Source organism: Eriocheir sinensis, unplaced genomic scaffold (assembly GCF_024679095.1).
Source record: "Eriocheir sinensis breed Jianghai 21 unplaced genomic scaffold, ASM2467909v1 Scaffold409, whole genome shotgun sequence".
Lineage (NCBI taxonomy): Eukaryota > Metazoa > Arthropoda > Malacostraca > Decapoda > Varunidae > Eriocheir > Eriocheir sinensis.
Genome location: NW_026111731.1, coordinates 270,141 through 296,165, shown reverse-complemented (window position 1 = coordinate 296,165; position 26,025 = coordinate 270,141). Strand labels below are relative to the sequence as shown.

The following is a 26,025-nucleotide window of genomic DNA, read 5'->3' as shown; positions in this document are numbered from 1 at the left end:
TTTGATCCTAGAATCTAGAGTCCGGGTTGATTGGTGGTCTTCTGGACAGCATGTGGGTAGTTTTAAGCCACTCGGCGGCGGCTGAAAAATCCCAGCTTGGTGGCACCGGGCGGGGATTGAACTCGCGTCCTCCTGAACACGAGGCCGTTACTTTGACGACTCAGCCACCTGCCCCTCCCTTGTCCATCGCCCTTGCCAGGCCGGCCCCCAGGACTTGCCTCTCCTGAGCACTGTCAAACCTCTTCCTTAGCTCCCTCATCTCACTCCCCAATGCACGTATTATGCATTCCTGAGCCTCTAACTTCCTCTCGTACCCACACACATAGCAAACGTTGTTCACCTCTAACCCACACCTCTTTGCCGCGCCTGACAACTGCCCCAGTTCTAAAATCTTGACCGTCGTTATTTCCTGCACGGCAACCTCCTCTCCGGCCAATACTCACTAGTCTTCCCCATCTTAGCTTGGCTGTACGGACTTGAGGAAATACTGACTCACGGTAGTTTTCGTCTCTGGCGCCGTTTTTTTGCAATCACCTTCCTTGATCCTGATTGGCTGTCTTTTTTGTTTCACTGATTTCCATTGGTTGCATCCACTTCAGCTGGTGAGCTGCCCGCCCTCTACCGCCTCACTCGTGAACCATAGGGCTGACCCTTAGCACGCCGCGGCGACCGCGCTGTGCATCGCTGCGGAGGAGGATCCTAGCGGGGAGCAAACTTGCGACACGACCCGTGACTTACAACCGTCTCCGGGGATAAGTTACCACCACCTTTGAGCATCCGGCGCCAGGGGTTGCTCAATCACTGTTTCTGTGATTTGATAAATATCACATTAATAAATATGCAGATTAATTAATGCAACTGAAAAAGGACATGATCAATCTGTGAAGGCATGTCTAATGAAGAGTGAACATAACAAACCTTCCTCATATAATACCTAAGCACACAGGTTTACAGATATACCCCGGTGGGTCGGGTCAGCTTTTGGGTAGCGTGACCCTTGCCCATGGAGCCAGAGTTACCTGGGACGGGCCATACAAGTAATTCAGTCTTAGTGAGTTAGACGTTGATTTGACACAAAGTCGTCTCAGCAAAACCCCATGATTCTGCGATGGAACTTACCAAAAGTGTCAGCTCACCTCTTGAGGCCAATATTTCCTGTCTCACAGGAAAGGTTTGCAGTTAAAGTCCGACTGAAAAACTACAAAAGATGATTGAAGGTTGAATCAGTTAACACTGATGCTTTTAGATAGAAAAGAGTGTCTAGATCAACTCTTATTACATAAATATATTTATTACATAAAATTAATAAAAATCTATGTAGCGCTTATGGACCTTGAAAAAACATTTAAGTTAGCCTCTGTGGTGCAGCAGTTAATATGCATAGTTACAAATCCATAGGCATTGGTTTGAATTCCTGTTTGGGGCAGTCAGTGTGTAGCTCACCCAGCTGTTCACCCTCCCTCTGGGGCTGGCCAGTAAATATATATATATATATATATATATATATATATATATATATATATATATATATATATATATATATATATATATATATATATATATATATATATATATATATATATATATATATATATATATATATATATATATATATATATATATATATATATATATATATATATATATATATATATATATATATATATATATATATAACTCCTTGGCATGGCAGGAATTAATTGACTGGGACTGCATTTAATTTAAAATTACCCATGGGGGGGCTGACCATCAGGTCCCAGCAAGAAAAGTCTACTGGCGCAATAGGCAGAAAGGGAGGGAGGGGAGCCCAATACCCCGGGGCACAAGCCCAGAATGACATCCAGGTTACCACAGTTTTCTTTCCCCAGGTACCCATTTACTGGCCAGCCCCAGAGGGAGGGTGAACAGCTGGGTGAGCTACATCCCAGCGTACGTGATCAGACACCAGTGACTAATATAATACAACTTTAACCATCAGTATTGTATCTGGGCTGTATTGAATTTTAAAACGCATACTTGTGGTATAACAGGTCACTAAAGGCTATTTTCACACTTTTTTATCTTGACACACTTGTATGGTTTTGTAATAGGTGTGAAGGCTAGTAGAGGACGGATATGACAGCACAAGGGTACTTCAGAAGCTAAGAAGCAGAACGTGGGTGTGTTAATAGTGACCAATCTGAACTGCAAATTATGTTATTTAATGCTGCCAAGAAAATATTGTATCATACATGCGGCACCGTTTCTCGAGGCAGAGAGTAATTTACTGAGTTTATACACTGTTATTGTATTTTGGGTCACACAAGACTCATTCTTTTCTCCCTACAAGGCCAAGAGAAGGAGATTTAATTGCTTAACCTAGCTTCAAAATGTACATAAAAACATAAGAACATAAGAACATAGGAGTCTGCAGGAGGCCGGTAGGCCTGTACGAGGCAGCTCCTCTGAGCCTAAGCTCCCGTGTAGCTCCCGTGTATCTAACCCCACCTAATATCGCTGTCCATGAATTTATCTAATCTATTTTTGAATGTGACAATTTTTTGGATCCTTCTTTTCTTGTATTTCAATTCTTACTTTTTTATTTCATTTGCATTAGCTTGTATTAAAACAACTCTTTTATCTCTCATTAATTACTCCATAAATGATCTCACCGTCTCGTATCCCTGGTAGCATGATCCGGCTTAAGTTGTTATTGGAGACTGGTGTTCGGGGATAAACAAGGGGAAAATAAAATACACATTTATTTAAAATTAAATTAAAGTAATTGCCTTACGCAATATTCTATGCCCAGACGATCATAACGCTGGCATATTCAGGATATTCATGGATACAACATATGACAAACGACATGTCTTTAAACATAATACTACAATTTGTGCTCAGTTGTTGTCAATAATAATAACACTCGTCATTCCACAAGCAGTGGTTTGTTTCTCTCTGCTTACATCACAATGTTTAAGTACTCTCCTCACATCCTAATAACACATTCCTATAGTATAATCTACTACAAGTCACGGAAACACCAAATTTTACGTCAGCAAATCATTATTCTGCTAGAGGGCGCTTCCCCATGAGATACGCTTTGCTGCCTCACACCACCAGTTGCTGAGTTGTTTTCACGCTGACCAGACGTGATGCTCCCGCTGTTCATCTACCCTGAGTCAAGAGTTGGCGGCCTTCATCCCGTTATCCTTTTTGGAGCGGCAAGGCTTCGCCACAGCCTGTTATCCATTTAGGAGCTGGCTGCAACACCACCCGTTACCCGTGTAGGGGCGGGTGAGTGCCCATCCTGGTGCACTCGTGGAGTTTACGACTCCCTGCCTGCTGGTGAGCTGCCTCGAGGACTGGTGAGTGCCCATCCTGGTGCACACGTGGAGTTTACGACTCCCTGCCTGCTGGTGAGCTGCCTCGAGGACTAGTGAGTGCCCATCCGGGTGCACATGTGGAGTTTACGACTCCCTACCTGCTGGTGAGCTGCCTCGAGGACTCCACCTCAAACCGCCATGTATGATGTCCCGAGCGGTGCCCACGGTACTCGGCTGTCGGGCACGGAGGTAACCCCTGGCCGTAGCAAGGATGTGAGGAAAGAATCCTCGCATATGGGAGGCTCATCTGCGTCCAGGACCTTCCCACCGGGATTGTTCTCGAAAGAGCCGACAGCATGCCCGGGATCACGTGACTGGCAGTGGAGGCGAATCTGCCCCTCCACCTAACCTCTCTCTGCCTTCCACCTCACGGGAGGAAGCTAGTGCTCCGGATTGGAAGCTGCTGATGGACACTTTGCTTGCCTTGCGGGGCGATGTGGAGAAGTTGAAGGAGAGCAGCGGGGCTACTGGCGGGGGCGCTGATGTCGCCGCCACCCTTGACAGTGTAAACACGCCCGTGGAGGTGCCTTGTTCTGGTTCGGCCGCGGGGTTTTCTGGGTTTAAGTCGCCTGACCATCGTGTGTCTAGTGATGACGATGACTCTCAAGATGACATTGTGCCAGGTAGTGTCCTCCTGCAGTGCGCCAAGACTTACGGACCTGTGGACGATGTTTCTGTTGACATTGACAAGCAGGTCGCAGACATGGTGAACCATGTGTTCGACAACGGCTTGCGAGACGAGGAGTACAAGGAGATTTTGGATGATGACTCTGCCAGGAGGCCCGGTAACTGTCACGCTTTGGCTCCTGTAGATTGTAACTCGCAAGTTTTGGATGCGCTGAAGGCAGATGCCAAAAAGGGGGATTTTCGCATGAAAGAGGTAAGCAAGGACATCATCAAAGCTGCCACTATTCTGACTAAGTCCCTCACAGTGCTGGATAGGATTGCCCAGGATGGCCGTCCAGATGTGGCCCATGAAGTAGGCATGCTGAATGGTGCTCTGGCATTGCTTGGTCATGCCAACCATAGGAACAATCTGACCCGTCGCTTCGTCATCAAGCGCGAGATTAATCAGAGGTACTCTCACCTGTGCTCCGACAAGGTGCCTATGACTAGATTTGTGTTTGGTGATGACGTGTCCCAATCTGCCAAGAACATTGAGGACTCTGAGAAGCTGAAGACCAAGATCATTATGAAGAAACCGCTACCCACTTGGAAATTTGGTGCGGGGAAGGTCAGAGGCTCCTTCGGAAAGTTCCCCTACAAAGGATTGGCATCCAGGTTCCACCCTTATGGACAGCGGACATATGGACACCGGAGTGATCACCGGCAGCCCTACTCACGGCAGGGCTCGGAGGCAAAAAACTCGCGAGGCCGGGGACGCAGCAATCCCCGGCAATAAATCAGGTGGGTCATACATTTGAAGCTGGCAGACCTCAATACTTTGTGAATGAGTGGCATACAATAACAAGTGACGCTATTATTCTGGACATTGTTGCCCATTGCCATCTTGACATTTCTGTAGCTCACATTGGTCCCTTGTTTGCTGAGGATATTGAGTATGTTTTTAGTGAAGAAGAACAGTCAATTATTTGTCAGGAAATTGTGAAACTGCTAGAGCTCAAGGTGATGAAGGAAACCCACAGACAGGAAGGGCAAATCCTTTCCCCCATTTTCTTGCGTAAGAAGAAGGATGGAGGGTTTAGATTGATCCTTAATCTGGAGAAACTTAATCAGCACATTCCTTACAATTACTTCAAGATGGAAAACTTTGAGCAAGCGATTTGGCTTATTAATAAAGATGCTTATATGGCCTCTGTCGATCTTAGACACGCATACTATTCTGTCACTAGAGCGGAAGAGCAGCAAAGGTTTCTGTGCTTTAAATGGCAAGGAAAAATCTATCAGTTCACCTGTCTTCCCAATGGCGTTGCAGAAGGTCCTCGCCTTTTCACCAAATTAATGAAACCAATTTTTGCTAAACTGAGAGAAATGGGTCATATTATCACGAGTTTCATTGATGACACGCTTATTTCACAGCTCTTTCGAGGGATGTCATGAGAGTGTACGTGCCACGGTAGAACTTCTTAGTAAGATGGGTTTCTGTATCAATGCTGAGAAATCTGTCTTGATGCCTTCTAGACGTTTGGAGTATTTGGGGAACGTCACTGATTCAGAGACGATGACTGTGACATTGCCTGAACGGAGGAAACAGAAAATCGCTCAGAGTTGCAAGGACTTACTTGACTGTGATAAAACAAAAATCAGGGATGTGGCCAAAGTAATTGGGAAATTGGTTGCAGTCATTCCAGCAGTTGAAATGGGGAAACTGCACTATCGGAGGTTGGAATCCGCAAAGATTTCGGCATTAAAGAAGGTTAACGAAAATTTTGACAAATGGATGATCATCACACAGGATATGAAGAGGGATCTGCAGTGGTGGTTATGTAACGTTGCAGTGGAATACAGAAGGATTTTTCGGAGAGGTACTGAAATAGATCTTTTTACTGATGCCTCAAATTTAGGTTGGGGTGGTTCTTTAAATGATCAACAAATCAATGGGAGATGGTCCTTAACGGAGGCAGTTTTCCACATCAATGTGAAGGAACTCCAAGCCATATTACTGACACTAAAGTCGTTTGCACATCAGCTTCAAGGAAAACATGTTGGGGTGTTTTGTGATAACACTACAGCCGTTCACTATGTGAATGAGATGGGTGGCACGAGATCTGCAATGTGTCGTGACATCTGCCTTGACATTTGGAACTGGTGTGCATTGAATGATGTCTGGATTACATGCTCCCATGTGCCTGGTAGAGCTAATCTGGTGGCTGATAATGCGTCTCGGACATTCAATAACAGGCATGAGTGGAAATTGAGTGAGGATCTTTTTAGAGACCTTTGTCAGATCTTTGGAGTCCCAAATATTGATCTCTTTGCTTCCAGACTAAATAAACAAGTGCCTCGTTTTTGCTCATGGAAACCTGATCCAGAGGCAGAACACTTTGATGCTTTTTCAATATGTTGGTCTCAATTTGAACTCATCTATGCCTTTCCTCCCTTTGCTCTGATTGCTAGATGCCTCCACAAAATACGAGCAGAGGCAGCAAGGGGATGGTTGATTGCGCCAGTGTGGCCATCCCAACCGTGGATGGGGACTCTGCTCAGGATGCTCGTTCAGGAACCGCGCCTCATACCGAGAGGGATGAACACACTGCGTCAGCCATCCACAGGGGAGGAGCACCCCATCCTGAAACACACCAGGCTGATGGCATGTCTCTTGTCCGGCAACAGCTACGAGACCGAGGCATTTCTGCGGCAGGTACAGACATTCTCATGGCCTCCTGGAGAGGTTCAACTGCGAAGCAGTACCGGCCACATATCAACAGGTGGCTCCAGTCTTGCAATAGATGGCACATCAATCCCCTTACTCCCACTGTAACTGATATTGTAAACTTTCTGTCTGACACTTTCCACAGAGGTGTGGGCTATGACTCTGTTAACACGGCGCGGGGAGCCCTATCTTCGCTGGGGATAGTTGTCGATGGTTACAGAGCAGGCAATCACCCTCTTGTCAGCAGGTTCTTTAGAAGAGTTTTCAACCTAAGGCCTTCAACACCTAGATATGCGGAGACTTGGGACGTCCAGCTGGTGCTCCATCAACTACGAACTATGGAACCATTGTGCTCTCTTTCCCTTAAGGAACTGACGCTAAAACTTGCAATGCTTATGGCCCTCACACAAGCTGCCAGAGTGCAAACATTACATTTGTTACTGTTGGGAGACATCCGCATTAGACAGGATTATATTTGTGTCTGGCTGGGGGGAAATATTAAACAATGTAGGCCAAAATTCAATGTGCGGGCTGTGACCTTTAAAGCATATGCTAAGGACTGTAGGTTGTGTGTGTGTGAAACATTGAAAATGTACATTACAAGAACTGAACAATTAAGAAGTGGCCTGGATAAGGAAACGGGAACCTTGCTTATCAGCTTCATCAAGCCACACAAACCCGTGACGAAAGACACAATTGCAAGATGGCTCAGAGAAGTGCTTCGTATGTCGGGAGTAGACACTGAAAAGTACTCGGCTGGCAGTGTTCGTCCTGCTGCAGCGTCAAAAGCCAAGGCCATGGCTGTGCCAATCACCCACATCATGGCGAAGGCTGGCTGGTCTAAGGAGGCCACTTTTGCCAAGTATTACGATAAGGAAATTGTTCCGGAACGCGACGTTTTTCAAGAAGCTGTTCTGCAGTAGAATCTGAGCCTTGGTTGAGATGGAGGTGTCATTATCCTTGTGGCAAGGTACATGATTTGTAGACTATTTATTGTATTGAAATTTGGGTCTTGGTTGTATTTTTTCCCTCATTCCCAACTAACTGTACCTTCTACCTGTCAAAGTACGACACCCACATGGCTTCAAAATCTCATGGGGAAGCGCCCTCTAGCAGAACAGTGATTTGCTGACGTAAAATTGATGAAGTACATGAGACTTACCGCAGGTCAGTTGAAATGTGCTTCGAATTTTGGGAAGCAAATCACTTCTGCTAGAAGGGAGCTTTCACATGCCCTCCACTCCCGCCCTCCACTTTGCAGTGTCATATGGTTGAAGCACTTTCAGTGACGGGACATGGTAACTTACTTTTCATGTGGGTGATCGTACTCTTTAAAGTCTGGTGGTGTGAGGCAGCAAAGCGTATCTCATGTGAGAGCTCCCTTCAAGCAGAAGTGATTTGCTTCCCAAAATTCGAAGCACATTTTAACTGACCTGCGGTAAGTCTAATGTACTTCATCAATTATACCACACCCAGTGGTTTCTACCTTTGCTTTACATCGCAATAAAATAATCACAATCCTACTACACATCTCCTACATTATAATCTCCAGGACAATACAGTCGGTTTCCCTTAGATTCTCGAATTTCTACTCACGATTAAGATCACAACAGCCATTGTCAGCTGAGTGAGCAGCAGCACTGTTTGAAGCGAGTGCAAGGCTCGGTCTGCCCATACCACTGTTGTCTAGGTCACATTTTTCCTTGCTTGAGGCGGAACTACATCCTTGACACGCCTTCATTTCCTACATAACCAGTAGCCAATACTTCCTGTCAACAACCATTGGCTCGCTCATTATGTTGTATTGTCTACTTCTCCTGCTTATTCGTGATGCACTCTTAAGACACTCCCACAGTGACTTCTCTTTTCAGTTATTCGCTTATAGCATTTCGTCACACCACACGTGACATGTTAGAGTCCTCTTGAATGGTTATCCACACTTCCTGACCACGCCTACTGGGTATCTGTTTTCTGTATGTGGGTCTGGGTATTTTCCATAACCTCTCAGTAGTGTTAGTGCTTATCAGATGTTTACAACTTTGTATATCTGACTAATTGCTTTCCTTTCCTCTCCTATCATATTTACAATTCCTGTCTCCATATCTCCACTCGGTATTAGCCTCTGATTGGGGTCACTATTAATTAACTGTGCTGCTATGGTCGTCTTCTGTTTGTCCATATTCTGGGTCCCAACAAATTATATTGGCACTCACCACATGACTGCTAAGCCCATTCCACTCATACACCACCCTGTTTGTAAACCAATTTTTGCCTATGTCCCTGTTGAATCTGAATTTATCCAGTTAAACGCATTACTTCGTGTCCTACCCAGTTCTCTTACCAACAAAACCTTATGAATGTCTCCCTTATTAAAACCCTTCATCCATTTATAAACCTCGATCATGTCTCCACGCACCCTTCGCTTTTCTAGAGAATGCTAATTTAACTGTTTGAGTCTTTCCTCGTATGGCAAGTTTCTCAATCCCTGAATCATCCAAGTCATCCTCCTCTGCACCGATTCTAACATTTTGATGTCCATTCTATAGTAAGGTGACCATAACTGAACCGCATAGTCAAGATGAGGTCTAACTAATGCTGAATATAGTTTGAGGAAGACTTCGGCGCTTCTGTTGCTTACGCTCCTTGAAATAAATCCCAGTACCCTATTTGCTCGATTTCTAGCTTGAATGCATTGTGCCCTTGGACGGAGATCAGAGCTCACTAAGACCCCTAAATCCCTCTCGCACCCAGACCTACTTATGGGAGTGTCATTTAAGCAATAGTCATGTGAGGGGTTGTTCCTACCTACACTCAGAATACTGCACTTCCCTACACTGAACTCCATCTGCCATTTATCCGCCCAGTCATACAATCTGTTTAGTTCACCCTTGAGAATACTAGCGTCCTAATCCGACTCGATTACTCTACCGATCTTGGTATCATCTGCAAACTTACTGACATCACTGCTAATTCTTGTATCTAAGTCATTGATATAAATAATAAACAAAAGTGGACCTAATACCGAGCCTTGTGGGACCTCACTCGTAACACATCCCCAGTCAGATCTTTTACCATTGATTTCCACTCTTTGCTTCCTATTGCTAAGCCACGCCTTGACCCAGTTCAAAACTTTACCCTCTACTCCGTGAGCCTGTAATTTAAGCAACAGCCGTTGGTGAGGAACTTTGTCAAACGCTTTAATTAAATCAAAATATATTACATCATAATTTCCATCTCTGTCTACCGCCTCAAATACTTTATTGTAGAAGGACAAGAAATTGGTGAGGCATGACCTACCTTTCGTGAACCCATGCTGCGAGTCGTGAATTAAGCTATGTTTCTCTAGATGCTCCCGAATGTTCCTGGCTATTATGGGCTCCAGCATCTTGCCTATAACCGATATTAAGCTAATTGGGCGATACTTTGAAGCACTTTCACTTCTTTCTCTTTCCATCCTCTCCTTAACCCTGACGGCAGCACTGCCGTCTCATCTGTCTCTAAGGCTGAACTCTTCACTCAAATTTTCTGTAAGAACTCCACCCTGGACGATTCTAGGCATATTCCTCCTACTCTTCCCCCCTCTGACTCCTTTATGCCTGTTATTAAAATTCTTCCTTATGATGTTTTCTATGCCCTCTCTGGCCTCAACTCTCAGAAGGTTTATGGACCTGATGGAGTGCCTCCTATTGTCCTTAAAAAACTGCGCTTCCGTGCTGACACCCTGCCTGGTCAAACTCTTTCGTCTCTGCCTATCAACATCTACCTTTCCTTCCTGCTGGAAGTATGCCCTTGTAAAACTTGTGCCTAAAAAGGGTGACCGTTCCAATCCCTCCAAACTACCGCCCTATAGCTTTACTCTCCTGTCTATCTAAAGCTTTTGAATCAATCCTTAACCGGAAGACTCAAAAGCACCTTTCCACTTCTAACCTCCTATCAGATCGCCAGTATGGGTTCCGCAAGGGGCGTTCTACTGGTGATTTCCTTGCCTTTCTAACTGACTCTTGGTCATCCTCTCTTAGACGTTTCGGTGAAACCTTTGCAATTGCGCTGGACATATCAAAAGCTTTTGATAGGGTCTGGCACAAATCTTTGCTTTCCAAACTACCCTCCTACGGTTTCTATCCTTCTCTCTGTACCTTTATCTCCAGTTTCCTTTCTGACCGTTCTATTTCTGCTGTGGTGGACGGTCACTGTTCTTCCCCTAAACCTATTAACAGTGGTGTCCCACAGGGTTCTCTCCGATCTCCCACTCTCTTTCTGTTGTTCATTGATGATCTTCTTTCCAAAACGAACTGTCCTATCCATTCCTACGCCGATGATTCCACTCTGCATTACTCAACTTCTTTTAATAGGAGACCCACCCTACAGGAACTTAACGATTCAATGCTGGAGGCAACAGAACGCTTAGCCTCAAACCTTACTATTATTTCCGATTGGGGCAAGAGGAACCTGGTGTCCTGCAACGCTTCAAAAACACAGTTTCTCCACCTATCCACTCGACACAATCTTCCAAACAACTATCCCCTATTCTTTGACAACACTCACCTATCACCTTCCTCAACACAAAACATTCTCGGTCTATCCTTAACTCAAAATCTCAACTGGAAACTGCATATCTCTTACTAAATCAACTTCCTCAAGGCTGGGCGTTCTGTACCGTCTCCGCCAGTTCTTCTCCCCCGCACAGTTGCTATCCATTTACAGGAGCCTTGTCCGCCCTCGTATGGAGTATGCATCTCATGTGTGGGGGGGGGTCCTCTCACACAACTCTCCTTGACAGAGTGGAGTCAAAGGCTCTTCGTCTCATCAGCTCTCCTCCTCATACTGATAGTCTTCTACCTCTCAAATTTCGCCGACATGTTGCCTCTCTTTCTATTATCTATCGATATTTTCATTCTGACTGCTCTTCTGAACTTGCTAACTGCATGCCTCCCCCCATCCCGTGGCCCCGCTGCACACGACTTTCTACTCATGCTCATCCCTTTACTGTCCAAAGCAAGAGTCAACCAGCATCTTCACCCTTTCATCCCTCACGATGGTAAACTCTGGAACAATCTTCCTTCATCTGTACTTCCTCCTGCCTACGACTTGAACTCTTTCAAGAGGAGGGTATCAGGACACCTCTCCTCCCGAAATTGACCTCTCTTTTTGAACATAAGAACATAAGAACATAAGAACGTAGGAGTCTACAAGAGGCCGGTAGGCCTGTACGAGGCAGCTCCTTTGACCCTAAGCTCCCGTGTATCTAACCCCACCTAATATCGCTGTCCATGAATTTATCTAGTCTATTTTTTAATGTGACAATTGTATTGGCACTCACCACATGACTGCTAAGCCTATTCCACTCATCCACCACCCTGTTAGTAGACCAATTTTTGCCTATGTCCCTGTTGAATCTGAATTTATCCAGTTTAAACCCGTTACTTCGTGTCCTGCCCGGTTCTCTTACCAACAAAACCTTATGAATGTCTCCCTTATTAAAGCCCTTCATCCATTTATAAACCTCGATCATGTCTCCACGCACCCTTCGCCTTTCTAGAGAATGCAAGTTTAACTGTTTGAGTCTTCCATCGTATGGCAAGTTTCTCAACCCCTGAATCATCTTAGTCATTCTCCTCTGCACCGATTCTAACATTTTGATATCCATTCTATAGTAAGGTGACCAGAACTGAACCGCATAGTCAAGATGAGGTCTAACTAATGCTAAATATAGTTTGAGGAAGACTTCGGGGCTTCTGTTGCTTACGCTCCTTGAAATAAATCCCAGTACCCTATTAGCTCGATTTCTAGCTTGAATGCATTGTGCCCTTGGACGGAGATCAGAGCTCACTAAGACCCCTAAATCCCTCTCGCACCCAGACCTACTTATGAGAGTGTCATTTAAGCAATAGTTATGTGAGGGGTTGTTCCTACCTACACTCAGAATACTGCACTTCCCTACATTGAACTCCATCTGCCATTTATCCGCCCAGTCATACAATCTGTTGAGTTCACCTTGGAGAATACTAGCGTCCTGATCCGACTTAATTACTCTACCGATCTTGGTATCATCTGCAAATTTACTAACATCACTACTAATTCCTGTATCTAAGTCATTGATATAAATAATAAACAAAAGTGGACCTAATACCGAGCCTTGTGGGACCCCACTCGTAACACATCCCCAGTCAGATCTTTTACCATTGATTTGCACTCTTTGCTTCCTATTGCTAAGCCACGCCTTGACCCAGTTCAAAACTTTACCCTCTACTCCGTGAGCCTGTAATTTAAGCAACAGTCGTTGGTGAGGAACTTTGTCAAACGCTTTACTAAAATCAAGATAGATTACATCATAATTTTCATCTCTGTCAACCGCCTCAAATACTTTATTGTAGAAGGACAAGAGATTGGTGAGGCATGACCTATCTTTTGTGAACCCATGCTGCGAGTCGCGAATTAAGCTATGTTTCTCTAAATGCTCCCGAATGTTCCTGGCTATTATGGACTCCAGCATCTTCCCTATAACCGATGTTAAGCTAATTGGGCGATGGTTTGAAGCAACTGACCTGTCCCCCTTTTTAAAAATCGGCGTCACATTAGCTACTTTCCATAGGTTCGGCACATAGCCAGTATTTACCGACATCTTAAAGATGTTGGTTAGTGGGTCACTGAGTACATCACCTAACTCCTTTAATACCCTCGGAAATATCCCGTCAGGACCTGGCGACTTGTTCTTAAGCTTATCTATCTCATCCTGAACTACTTGCCTGGTAATGATTATATCCCTCAATTTATCGCCATCCCCGCCCTCGTACACCTGAACTCTTTCCGGTATAGTCGTTCGATCCTCCTGTGTGAATACTGAAAGGAAGTAGTCGTTCAACAATGTGCTCATATTTTCGTAATTTTCTACTAGCTCCCCTGTGTTTGTTTTCAGCGGTCCAATTTTTTCCCGTGTTTTTGTTCTATACATCTGAAAGAAGCCCTTAGGATTACTTTTCGCCTCATTTGCTAATTTGATCTCATAGTTCTTTTTTGCTATCCTGGTGTTTTTCTTAACTAATCTAGACAGTTCGACGTATCGGCCCCTGAGATGTGTTTCACCATTCTTTATTTTCTGATAAATTCCCTTCTTTAACCCAATCTCGTGTTTTAGTCCACGAGTCATCCACTTAGGATCATTGTTTTCTTTTCTAAGTGTTCGCTGTGGTATATGCTGTTCTTGCCCCTCTACTATTACTCTAACTAAATTATTGTAAGACATTTCTACCTGGTTCTCCTGGCTCTCCAATCCGCAGTTCTGGCCCTCATGAATCACTAGATTATCCCAGTTTACCCCTTCAAGATGGACACTCCTTTGACCTCTATTCAGGAGCAGTGAGTAGCGGGCTTTTTTATATATATATATATATATATATATATATATATATATATATATATATATATATATATATATATATATATATATATATATATATTTATTTATTTACCTTTGAACTGTCTCTTTAGCTGTAAAAAAAAAATACAGAATTTTTAGTGAATGGAACTCAGTGAACACATTGATTTTGGGATAGGTTTTTTTTTTTTTTTTTTTTTTTTTTACGTCGCGGGTTATAGCGCCGGTAGGCTTTTTCCCGGTGGGACCTGATGATCGGCCCAAGGCTTCTTCCCGGTGGGTCCTGATGGTCGGCCCAGCCCGTTCTGGCGCAGGCGAGTGTTTATAGTGGCGCCATCTTGCATTGGCGCATGCTGCCCTCCTGGAGCTCATCTTTAATCCTAGAATCTAGAGTCCGGGTTGATAGGTGGTCTTCTGGACAGCATGTGGGTAGTTTTAAGCCACTCGGCGGCGGCTGAAAAATCCCAGCTTGGTGGCACCGGGCGGGGATTGAACTCGCGTCCTCCTGAACGCGGTGGTGTTACTCTGTCGATTCAGCCACCGCCTCTCCATATTCAGCCACCAGTTAGCTGGCTGTCCATTACAATGTTGTTCCCCGGATTTGCTTGGTTTACTTGGTTATCTGTATTTTTTCACCATAATTGCTTCTACTACACCACCTTCTACGATGAGGCATACTACAATCACTGTTGCTAAGGCAATATATATTAAAGTGCGCGGAGAAGGATACAAGGGTGATGATGCACTTGATGCTCAAGTACAATGATGGCCAGTCTACCGTCGTATGATTGCGAAGAAAAATCCGCAGAATTGCAGCTATGTACAGCTGGTGAACAGTCAATGAAGGGTGTTGTACATAAAAAACTGTTAAGACTGTCACAGTTGGGCAAAGTGTGGAATATGTTATTGTTTTGTGGCAAATGAGCTGTGGGCAAGCCTGTCCTTGGGGTGGTGATTACTGAAAAGGCCAAACAATTCTGCGAGGATATGGAGAGTAACACTGATGTAAAGTTTTTGGATGGCTGACTTATAACTTTGAGGAGTGTCACGGAAAAAGGGAAGTGGATGTGGCAGGGAAGAAATGTTCTGCCAACACGGGTGCTGCACAAGAGTACACTGTCCTATTTTCTCAGTTTGTTCAGGAGAATAAGCCACTCCATGCCGGGCCAGAACATTATGAGGCCCCTTCCTAGTAATGCAGAAAATCTGCTAATCCAGAGGGTTCGTGACCCCCTGCATTACGGTTTAAAGGACTTTTGACAGGAGCTGCCTTGTATAGGCCAACCGGCCTCTTGCAGTCTCCTTACGTTCTTATGTTCTTACTGAAATGTAACAACTACATTAAATAATAATTCCTTGAGATAAAAACCCATAGCATGGAAAAAGTATAACTTACCTTGCTACAAAACTCCCGCCCCTGGTTAGAAATAAGGCGCCTTGGTGCTCCCAGTCTGGAAACGAAAAGAAACAAAAATCAAATTAGACATTGCATTGCATGGGTATAAATACACCTCTATTAACTTCAAAAAGAAATTTAATCCATAGATGCTCATGCATTTTAAGTGAAATATTTAATAGAATAATAACAGACTAGGTAAATAAGAGTACATAAATGAAATAATATATAATGGCTGGAATAGGTAGGAAGACACCTACCGAACGGGCGGTGGCTGAGTCGTCAAAGTAACGGCCTCGTGTTCAGGAGGACGCGAGTTCAATCCCCGCCCGGTGCCACCAAGCTGGGATTTTTCAGCCGCCGCCGAGTGGCTTAAAACTACCCACATGCTGTCCAGAAGACCACCTATCAACCCGCACTCTAGATTCTAGGATCAAAGATGAGCTCTGGGAGGGCAGCATGAGCCAATGCAAAATGGCGCCACTATAAACACTCGCCTGCGCCAGAACGGGCTGGGCCGACCATCAGGACCTACCAGAAAGAAGCCTTGGACCGACCATCAGGATCCACCGGGAAGAAGCCTACCGGCGCAATAGGCTGCAATGTAAAAAAAAAAAAAAAAAAAAAAAAAAAAAAAGCCACTCCCGGTGAGGTATATATGGGAGGTGAGGAGGGTGCTGAAGCCCTTCAAAGACCCTTCCCACTACCTCACTAACCGTTTCCCTCTTCTCTCATCAACACCGGAGAGTAGTTCAGCGTGCTCTCTAAAGACAGATCCTCTTTTATCCACACCACACTACATTCACACAACACACACACCTTTTCCCAAAACTCAAAATTCAAAATGGCGTTCAAAAATAGTGCCCCGGAGTCCCCGCCTGGGGTTGGGGGACCACAAATTCCCCCCGGGAGGACTCCCCTTTTGTCTGCCGACCTGAGAGGTGTCTTGATAACTCCTCGAGCCTTTTTCTTATCAATTTCTGCAACATTCGCGGTCTTCGTTCTAATTTTCATTCTGTAGAACACCATCTCTCCTCCTCTAAACCTCACCTTCTCTTCCTCACCGAAACACAGGTTTCTGAGGGTACTGACAGCAACCTCTACTCTGTTCCCTCGTACTATCTCTATCCTAAATTTCAATCCAAAGCTGGATGTTGCGTCTACGTCCGCAACAACATCGTTTGTTCTCGTGTCCACGACCTTGACTCTTCTGAATTTTCCACCATCTGGCTAAGACTTCATTGTCATTCTATTACTACATACATCTGTGCTGTTTATCTCTCACCTAACTCTACTCACTATGTAAAATTCTTTGATTATATGAACTCTAAAGTGGAGCACATCTTGAACCACTCTCCCTTCGCTGAAATCTCCATCTTGGGAGATTTCAATGTTCACCACCAGCTTTGGCTTTCATCCTCTTTCACTGACCAGCCTGGTGAACAAGCCTACAACTTTGCTCTCCTCAACGATCTAGAGCAGTTGGTTCAGCACTCTACACGGATCCCCGACCTACTTTGAGACCGGCCCAAGATACTATACTTCTTCCTTACCTCTAATCCTTCTGCTTACTCTGCCAAACTGTTATTTCCGTTAGGCTCCTCCGATCACAACCTTATTTATGTATCCTTTCCTATCGCTCCTGTTCATTCTCTGGACCCACCGAAGAGGCGATGCTTCTGGCATTTTGCTTCAGCTCGGTGGGACGCCCTGAGGATGTACTTTTCCGATTTCCCGTGGAATGATTATTGCTTCCAGGAGAGAGACTAGGTGATTGTCTCTGGAATGGAGGCATACATTCCACGTTATTTCTCTACTCCTCATGCTAAAAAAGCCTTGGTTTAATCTTGCTTGTTCTCGTGCTATTAAAGATAGAGAGGCAGCTCACAAAAGGTACCAGAGCCTTCGCACTCCTACTAAACATGATATTTACATTTCTGTCCGGAATCGTGCCAAATTTATTCTCCGATTTACCAAAAACTCTTTCATCAAAAGAAAATGTCAAAATCTTGCATTATCTAATTCTTCCCGTGACTTCTGGCATCTAGCCAAAAATATCTCCTCCAATTTCACTTCTTCATCTTTCCCTCCTCTCCTTAACCCTGACGGCTGCACCGCCGTCTCATCTATCTCTAAGGCTGAACTCTTCACTCAAACGTTTTGTAACAACTCCACTCTGGACGATTCTGGGCATATTCCTCCTACTCATCCACCCTCTGACACATTCATGCTTGTCATTAAGATTCTTAAAAATTTTCTATGCCCTCTCTGGCCTCAACTCTCAAAGGGCCTATGGACCTGATGGAGTGCCTCCTATTATCCTTAAAAACTGTGCTTAGCACTTGTGTTCTTCAATGCCTCAAAAACTCAATTTCTACACCTATCAACTCGACACAATCTTCCAAACACCTATCCCCTATTCTTCGACAACACTCAGCTATCACCTTCTTCAACACTAAATATCCTCGGTCTATCCTTAACTCAAAATCTTAACTGGAAACCTCACATTTCCTCTCTCACTAAATCAGCTTCCTCGAGGTTAGGCGTTCTGTATCGTCTACGCCAGTTCTCCCCCGCACAATTGCTATCCATATACAGGGGCCTTGTCCGCCCTCGTATGGAGTATGCATCTCACGTGTGTGGGGGCTCCACTCACACAGCTCTCTTGGACAGAGTGGATCTATCTTCTGTCGATAGTTTCATGCTAACTGCTCTTTTGAACTTGCTAACTGCATGCCTCCCCCCTCCCGCGGCCTAGCCTCACACGACTTTCTAATCAAGCTCATCCCTATACTGTCCAGACCCCTTATGCAAGAGTTAACCAGCATTTTCACTCTTCCATCCCTCACGCTGGTAAACTCTGGAACAATCTTCCTTCATCTGTATTTCTTTCTGCCTACGACTTGAACTCTTTCAAGAGGAGGGTATCAGGACACCTTTCCTCCCGAAATTGACCTCTCTTTTTGACCACTCCTATGTACTTTATTCGGGAGCAGTAAGTAGCGGGCTTTTTTTTCATTATTTTTTGTATGCCCTTGTACTGTCTCCTTTTCTGTAAAAAAAAAAAAAAAAATAAATAACATGCAGTATTCTAAGTAACAGTTTCACGAGAGTGTATAAGTTGAGAAGTGGATTGTTTCACAGTAGAACTATTTCAAAACCCAGTATCATCAATACTGATCTTACATCTTACATCTTAAAACATACTATACCTCTTCCTTACCTCTAACCCTTCTGCTTACTTTGTCAGACTGTTCTCTCCGTTGGGCTCCTCCGATCACAACCTTATTTCTGTATCCTGTCCTATCGCTCCTGTACATCCTCTGGACCCACCAAAGAAGCGATGTTTCTGGCATTTTGCTTCAGCTCGGTTGGACGACCTGAGGATGTACTTTTCCGATTTCCCGTGGAATGATTACTGCTTCCAGGAGAGAGGCCCCTCTGTGTGTGCCCAGTGCATTACAGAGGTGATTGTCTCTGGAATGGAGGCATACACTCCACGTTCTTTCTCTACTCCTCATGCTAAAAAGCCTTGGTTTAATCATGCTTTTTCTCGTGCTATTAAAGATAGAGGCAGAGCCTTCGCACTCCTGCTAACCATGATCTTTATATTTCTGCCCGGAACTGTACCAAATCTATTTTTCAACTTACTAAAAGCTCTTTCATAAATAGAAAATGTCAATCTTGCCATTTCTAATTCTTCCCGTGACATCTGGCACCTAGCCAAAAATATCTCCTCCAGTTTCACTTCTTCCTCTTTCCCTCCTCTCCTTAAACCTGACGGCAGCACCGCCGTTTCATCTGTCTCTAAGGCTGAATTCTTCACTCAAACTTTCTGTAAGAACTCCACCCTGGACGATTCAGGGCATATTCCTCCTACTCATCCCCCCCTCTGACTCCTTTATGCCTGTTATTAAGATTCTTAAGAATGATGTTTTCTATGCCCTCTCTGGCCTCAACTCTCAGAAGGCTTATGGACCTGTATACATACAGGAATTTCGAAAAAGTACCGTGTCTTTTGTCGACTGCTTGTCGGGATCTGTCCCACCCAAGTTTATTTATATTATTATGAAAGCAAATGATGACGTATATATGTATATAAGTAGAAAATCAACAACCACTATCCTTCCTATTCCTGTGACCTGATCCGCTTTGCATCTCTTTTTAGGTCCTCCTTGGTACTTTTTTTATACCTAGATGCTGCACTTACTTATTCTGTGATAGTAAAGATTTGGTTCTGCGATGCGAAATTAAGGATGGGATGTCTTACGATACGGGATGACAGATGACACTATACTGGCGTCACTTGCAGGGCCTTGGCGAGCAGTCTATTATATGTAAGTCTGTGACTGTACGTGGCTCTTTGGAAATAATAAGAAAAATTAATACTGTTTGAATTTCACATGGAATATGTTACCTCCTGACCACCCTGTACGATCTGCTGCCCGCCCAGCTGTCGCCGCAGCAAAGCAATCATTTGGTATTCGGTTTACTCGGTTCTGAAGAGTAATCAAAACCGAATTACTCGGTTTGCTGAAAGTACTCGGTTCACACATTCATCCCTATACTGACAGGCATTAGAGGGTCAACTTAAAGCTTGATCCACGCAGAGTTTGGTGTTCCTGTATAAGACTCGGCATAGCAAACTTTGGGCGTAACTCCCTCCTCCTTCTCCTCCACACACACACACACACACACACACACACACACACACACACACACACACACACACACACACATTGGGAGTAATTAACCCTCTGCTTCCCTCCTCCTCCACACACACACACACACACACACACACTGCTGGGGTGCCACAAGGCACGCGCATGGGGCCTCTTTGTTTCCTTATTCTGATCAACAATGCACTGTTAGGCGCCCCTCATCGCTGGAAGTACGTGGATGATTCTACAGTGGGCATCTCCATCAACAACACAGCCCCTGACTACACGCCCCTACAACACATTCTGGACCGGCTGCAGAGCTGGACGCAAGACAACCACGTCACCATCAACACCAACAAGACGGTGGTGATGCATTTCCACACCTCCACCACTGCCATCCCACCGCCAGCCCTGGAGGTTGGCCCTCACCAGCTGCAGGTGGTTCAATCCACCAAACTACTTGGAGTCACCCTGGACAGTAAGCTGAGCTGGGGCAAGCACGTCTCCCCCATCATCAGGGCGGCTTCCTACAAACTTTTCATGCTGAGGCGCATGAAGGCACTGGGAGCCCCCCAAAGGTCGCTCAAGGACCTGTGCACCACTTTCATCCTCCCCAGACTCCTCTATGCCTCTCCTGCTTGGGCTTCCTCCATCAACAAGACCCAGCAACGCCAATTAGAGAGAGTGCAAAAGCGTGCATGCAGACAGATTCTGGGCAGTTCTTACACTAACTACGAGCATGCACTCACCCAGCTGAATATGCCCACCCTACAGGACCGATACCAGACAAACCTAACCAAATTCGGCAAGTCCCTCCTCCACAACCCCCGTCATAGAGATCTACTCCCACCCGCCCTCCCTCCCCCCACTAGACCCACATGACACCACAATACTCTCATCCCGGTCAAAACTCGCACGGACAGATATCGGCTTAGTGCGATACCGACGTTTGTGAGGGTCATTAACACCTCCATGATCACATGACCCCTCCACCCCAACACACACACACACACACACACACACACACACACACACACACACACACACACACACACACACACACACACACACATCACCCTTCCCCACTTCCCCCATTATTCACCACATGAAACTCATTGTATTGTATTTTGTGTATTTTCAGCCTTATGGCTGCCTACAAATGAATGAACCATTTATTATTATTATTATTGTTATTATTATTACATAGACTTCACAACTAGTTGACGGGAAATCTCTTCAGTCTTGGCGCGCTGGCTTCGCGTAAGGGGCCGATTGTTATGGCGACTTTCACTGCGACAACTCAAACACACTCTGCGTTCTTACTCCGAATTTAAGTGGAAACAGGACGAAATCTTCAAGTTTTAGTGCATACAAGCAGGCAGGAGTGTCTCTAGAGTGATTTGGTCGAGGATTCAAGGTAACTTATATAAAATAGCACCATGCGTGCACTTTGAAAACGTTGTGTAAAAAATGGCAAATTTGCGTAACTTTAGGTTGAAATCTTTACGTAAAATGAATGATAACTGTAGGATAGTGAAGTCCACAGTTTTACGTATTAGGAAACAAGAAATGTACGTTTAGTTAGTGCCTACATGGCAACTCAGCTCAGTTCCCGCGTCGCCTAACTCGCCTTAGGCACGCAGTCAGCTGTCCTGCCTCTGTTTACTCTCCAAGTAAAGGACCTACAGTTATTCATCGTCTCTGTACCCTTCCCCACAACTGCAAGGATCCAGAGGACGATACAAGAAGACACAGAAGGCAGTGGATCGAGTGGAAGTGACGGAGGAGACACAAGATATGAGGACGCCGCGACCCCGTGGAGTAAACTGTGGAGGAGCCGTACTACGCCATCAGTGCAGTGACTCAGTGTTGTGTGCAGTGCAGTGGTGTGTTCAGTGCAGTGTGGTAGTGAGGGGGCTGTTCACTACGTCCTACGGGGTCGAGTATGTGTGCATGGGGAAGGCCAACTCTGACCCGACTGAGCACTCTTTCGGCAAGCGCCGCACCATGTGCGGCGCCAACTACTGGACGAGCGTGCAGAACTTCATGGTGAGCAACAGGTTGGCCCAGCGCCTGCATTTGCTGAAGCTCGTCGGGTTCTTCCCGGGGACGTGCAGGCCGACCTGGACCGGGCCAAGGCAGAGGAGAAGGAGGACGACGAGGTGATCTTGGCCCAGCTTGCCAGGGAGCTGGCCGACGACCAGCCGGACCCGCCGACGGACGAGTTGCTCCTCGCCGCGGTCGGCAACTACGCCGGCTACCTGGCCAGGAAGGTCCAGGCCAACTCCTCTGTGGCCGAGTGCTGCAAGCAGGAGCTTGCCCAGCAGGAGGAGATGAAGATTACCGTGGAGCTCGAGAGGGCGACCCGCCCTCTGTGATGTTCGACGCCCTGGTCGAGCTGGTCGACAGGGGAGAGCTGGAGACGGGCCGGGCGGTCCTGAAGCGGCCATCTCTCCCAATGGCCCACATGGCGTCCTTCGGGATGTCGCTGTGGGACTCCCTGATGTGCAGGGAGGACAAGAAGGAGCGCAGGTTGAGGTTCCTCTCCCTTGCCATGCGCCACAGGGACGGGTTCAGGCACCTCCTGGAGTTCCTGGCGGCCTCAGACCCGACCTTGCAGGGGTACAGGTGCCAGGAGGGCACAACCTGGCCAACACCATCTTGCCGCACATCAGCAGGTCCCTCTTCAACTGTTTCGGTGCTAATTTCTCCAAGGACGTGACCTCAGAAGCGAGGAAGAACAAGGCCTTGAAGCAGCCGACCGGCAGGAAGAGGAGCAGTATCGAGGAGGGCAGGAAGGAGACGGCGAGGAACAGGGACGTGTACAAGTCCAGGAAACTGACCGGGGCCCACAAGTCATAGGCCAAAAGGCTAAAGTGATTGTTCAGGGACGAGGGCCAGATAGCCGGCAAGACGTGCTGCGGCAATAGTGACATCGGAATTCAACCAAAATAAGTTGTGATTGTATATAGCAAAATGAAGATTTTGCTTTTGTTGAGTAAAATTAAGATGTTTCTGCATGCTTTCCTCAAGTATTAAGTTTCTAGTGTGAAAATTAAGTGATTTATTAGATGTTAAAAACTTACGTAAAAAATTGCACTAAATAAAAAAAAAATAAGTAGCTATTTCGGGCAAAAACTTATAAGATATGCTAAATATTGCTATTGATTCTGAAAATATAAGTGATTATCTCTGCATTTGGTGATGTTTGTGCATCTAGCGTAAAATCTGAGGATTTTATAGCCTTTTTAAGTTTTGTTATACTTATATAAAAAACAATTAATCGGGATTTTATTAGGGAACGACTTTGAATTTTTTGATACCGCTGCTCATGGAGACTCATATATGCCTAAGGGAGGTGCCTGTTTTAGTTTCAGGTCGCTAGCTGCTTTGGTTTTGAAAATATTTAAATTTTAAATTTTTGAAAATCGGCCCCCTGCGAATCGGCCCCGCGCCCCGTTTCCCGTCAAGAGATTGTGAAGTCTATGATTATTATTATTATTATTATTATTATTATTATTATTATTATTATTACACACACACACACACACACACACACACACACACACACACACACACACACACACACACACACATTGGGGGTAATTAACCGTCTGCTTCCCTACTCCTCCTCCTCTTACACACACACACACACACACACACACACACACACACACACACACACACACACATTGGGCGTAATTACCCCTCTGCTTCCCTCCTCCTCCTCTTCCTCCACACACCCACACCCACCCACCCACCCACACACACACACACACACACACACACACACACACACACACACACACACACACACATACACATTCTCCCCCCCTCTCCCCTCCCTTCCTATCTTGGGACTGCCACCAAGCAATCATTTTTATTATTATTATTATTATTATTATTATTATTATTATTATTATTATTATTATTATTATTATTATTATTATTATTATTATTATTACTACCATTACTATTGTTAGTGTGGACATGGACTTTTATCGCAGGTATATGTAAAGATCTGTTTTATTTTCCGTGAATAATTAGTAATTTTCTGGCTATAAACATGCAACAATAACAGCCTTCATCTGACCCTAATGAGAGAGAGAGAGAGAGAGAGAGAGAGAGAGAGAGAGAGAGAGAGAGAGAGAGAGAGAGAGAGAGAGAGAGAGAGAGAGAGAGAGAGAGAGAGAGAGAGAGAGAGAGAGAATTTGTGATCGTTTTTTGCTCAAGTAGTAGTAGCAGAATCAGCAGTAGTAGTAGTAGAAGTAGTAGTAGTAGTAGTAGTAGTAGTAGTAGTAGTAGTAGTAGTAGTAGTAGTAGTAGTAGTAGTAGTAGTAGTAGTAGCAGTAGTAGTAGGAGTAGCAGTAGTAGTAGTAGTAGTAGTAGTAGTATAGTCCGTTTCATTCCGTGTTTCCACTCGCGAACGTGGGTGTGGCACTTGCGCATTGTGAGTTCGTGATTGTGTGAAGATCAACTTTATATTTCAGTGATATATTTGAATGTTTGTGTATAGAGAGGTTGCACGTGACGTCATCATCAGCGATCAGCTGATCACTTCTCAGCTGCCCCACAAAGGCCCGCCATTTTGGGAGGCAAATATTTACCGCAAGAGAGCTCCTCAGCATTTCCCCGCCATGTTACTGTGCTGGTGCTTGTGTTAGCGGCCCACCCACTACCGCGTGGGTGGGTGTGTTAGTGTCCATCCGTTACTGTGAAAGTAAATTTGGCTGCCCAAGTACTTAGTTCCAATGTTGCAAATGCCATTCAATTTTGTGACAAAGATCTTCATATACCCGAATTTAAAGATAGTGCAGGCACGTTAATGTTTCTAAAGGTATTTGATAACTTATTTGATGTTTATAAATTCCAAAAACCCGTTTGCTAAAGGGTTAAAAGCTGCTATAAGCGTGCATCCAACACTGATAGATGGAGAAGTACTCTAAATGAAGCGAAAGAGTACATTCTCGGCTTAACAGATTATAATGGTGTTCCTCTGGTTTATCATTCTAGGAAAAAGACAGGATTCATTGGTTTTCTAGTGAACATCAGCTCAGTTTCAAGCATATTTCAAGATCATGTTCTTAGTGGAAATTTAAATTACCTTTTAATCTATAAATTAAGCCAGGATCACTTAGAGTTGTTGTTTTCTGCAGTTAGGGCAAAAGGTGGATTTAAAAATAACCCAACAGTTTTACAGTTCAGGGCAGCATACAAAAGATTATTGATGAGATACGCCATCCAAAACACGGGAAACTGTATCCTTTTAGATGAAACACATCTTCTGAACGTCTCAGAGAGTGGAATGGGCCCAGGAGGTTTTGGTATTTAATATTTGGCTGAGGCAAGCATATACAATAGCACTGATTAGCAACCAGTCCAAGAAGACCATGATTATATGCTCATGTGCCTGATTCTAATCCACCTCTATCTGAATTCAAGGAAGCTGCTATATCATACATTGCCGGATACGTTACCAAGATGGCCATCAAGCAAATAAATTGATCACCATGTCAGGAGGCTTTATAGCACCCAGTGATAATGAAATATATTCCAGCTCCTTTGTGAACAAGAAAGATAGGGGAGGTTTCATGCATGCAAATCAAAATGTAGTCATGATATGCCATGAGACCGAAAAATGTTTCCAAAAAATAAGTACAACAAGATTATTTTACCCCAAACAACAACCCATAATGTCTGTTGTAGCAACAGCTGTATTGCACAATATTTCTCAAAATTTCAAGAGGTACAATAATTAGTTCCTTAGATTCTCATATGTATGACACACCTGTTGAAGACAATCATGTTCATAAGTTAATAAAGGTAATATCAAAGTGCTACTGTAAGATAAGGCTGCGCCATGTGTCAAAGGCAATAAATGAGGAAACTTTCGG

General features: G+C 44.8%; 2 protein-coding genes across 2 annotated transcripts; both read left to right on the top strand.

Moving 5' to 3' along the window:
- Window positions 1-3,138: 3,138 nt before the first annotated feature.
- LOC126992160 (uncharacterized) lies at window positions 3,139-6,579 on the top strand. Its single transcript, XM_050850816.1, has 2 exons — window positions 3,139-4,772; window positions 6,444-6,579. Exon 1 carries the CDS (start codon window positions 3,772-3,774, stop codon window positions 4,765-4,767), a length of 996 nt encoding a protein of 331 aa, XP_050706773.1. The 5' UTR covers window positions 3,139-3,771; the 3' UTR covers window positions 4,768-4,772; window positions 6,444-6,579.
- Window positions 6,242-7,639, top strand: LOC126992159 (uncharacterized). The gene has a single exon (XM_050850815.1). It carries the CDS (start codon window positions 6,444-6,446, stop codon window positions 7,620-7,622), a length of 1,179 nt encoding a protein of 392 aa, XP_050706772.1. The 5' UTR covers window positions 6,242-6,443; the 3' UTR covers window positions 7,623-7,639.
- The last annotated feature ends 18,386 nt before the right edge of the window (window positions 7,640-26,025 follow it).

Bases quoted from the DNA above. Each gene is read 5' to 3' on its own strand.
- LOC126992160 (XM_050850816.1), top strand. From the start codon at position 3,772: ATGGACACTTTGCTTGCCTTGCGGGGCGATGTGGAGAAGTTGAAGGAG.
- LOC126992159 (XM_050850815.1), top strand. From the start codon at position 6,444: ATGCCTCCACAAAATACGAGCAGAGGCAGCAAGGGGATGGTTGATTGC.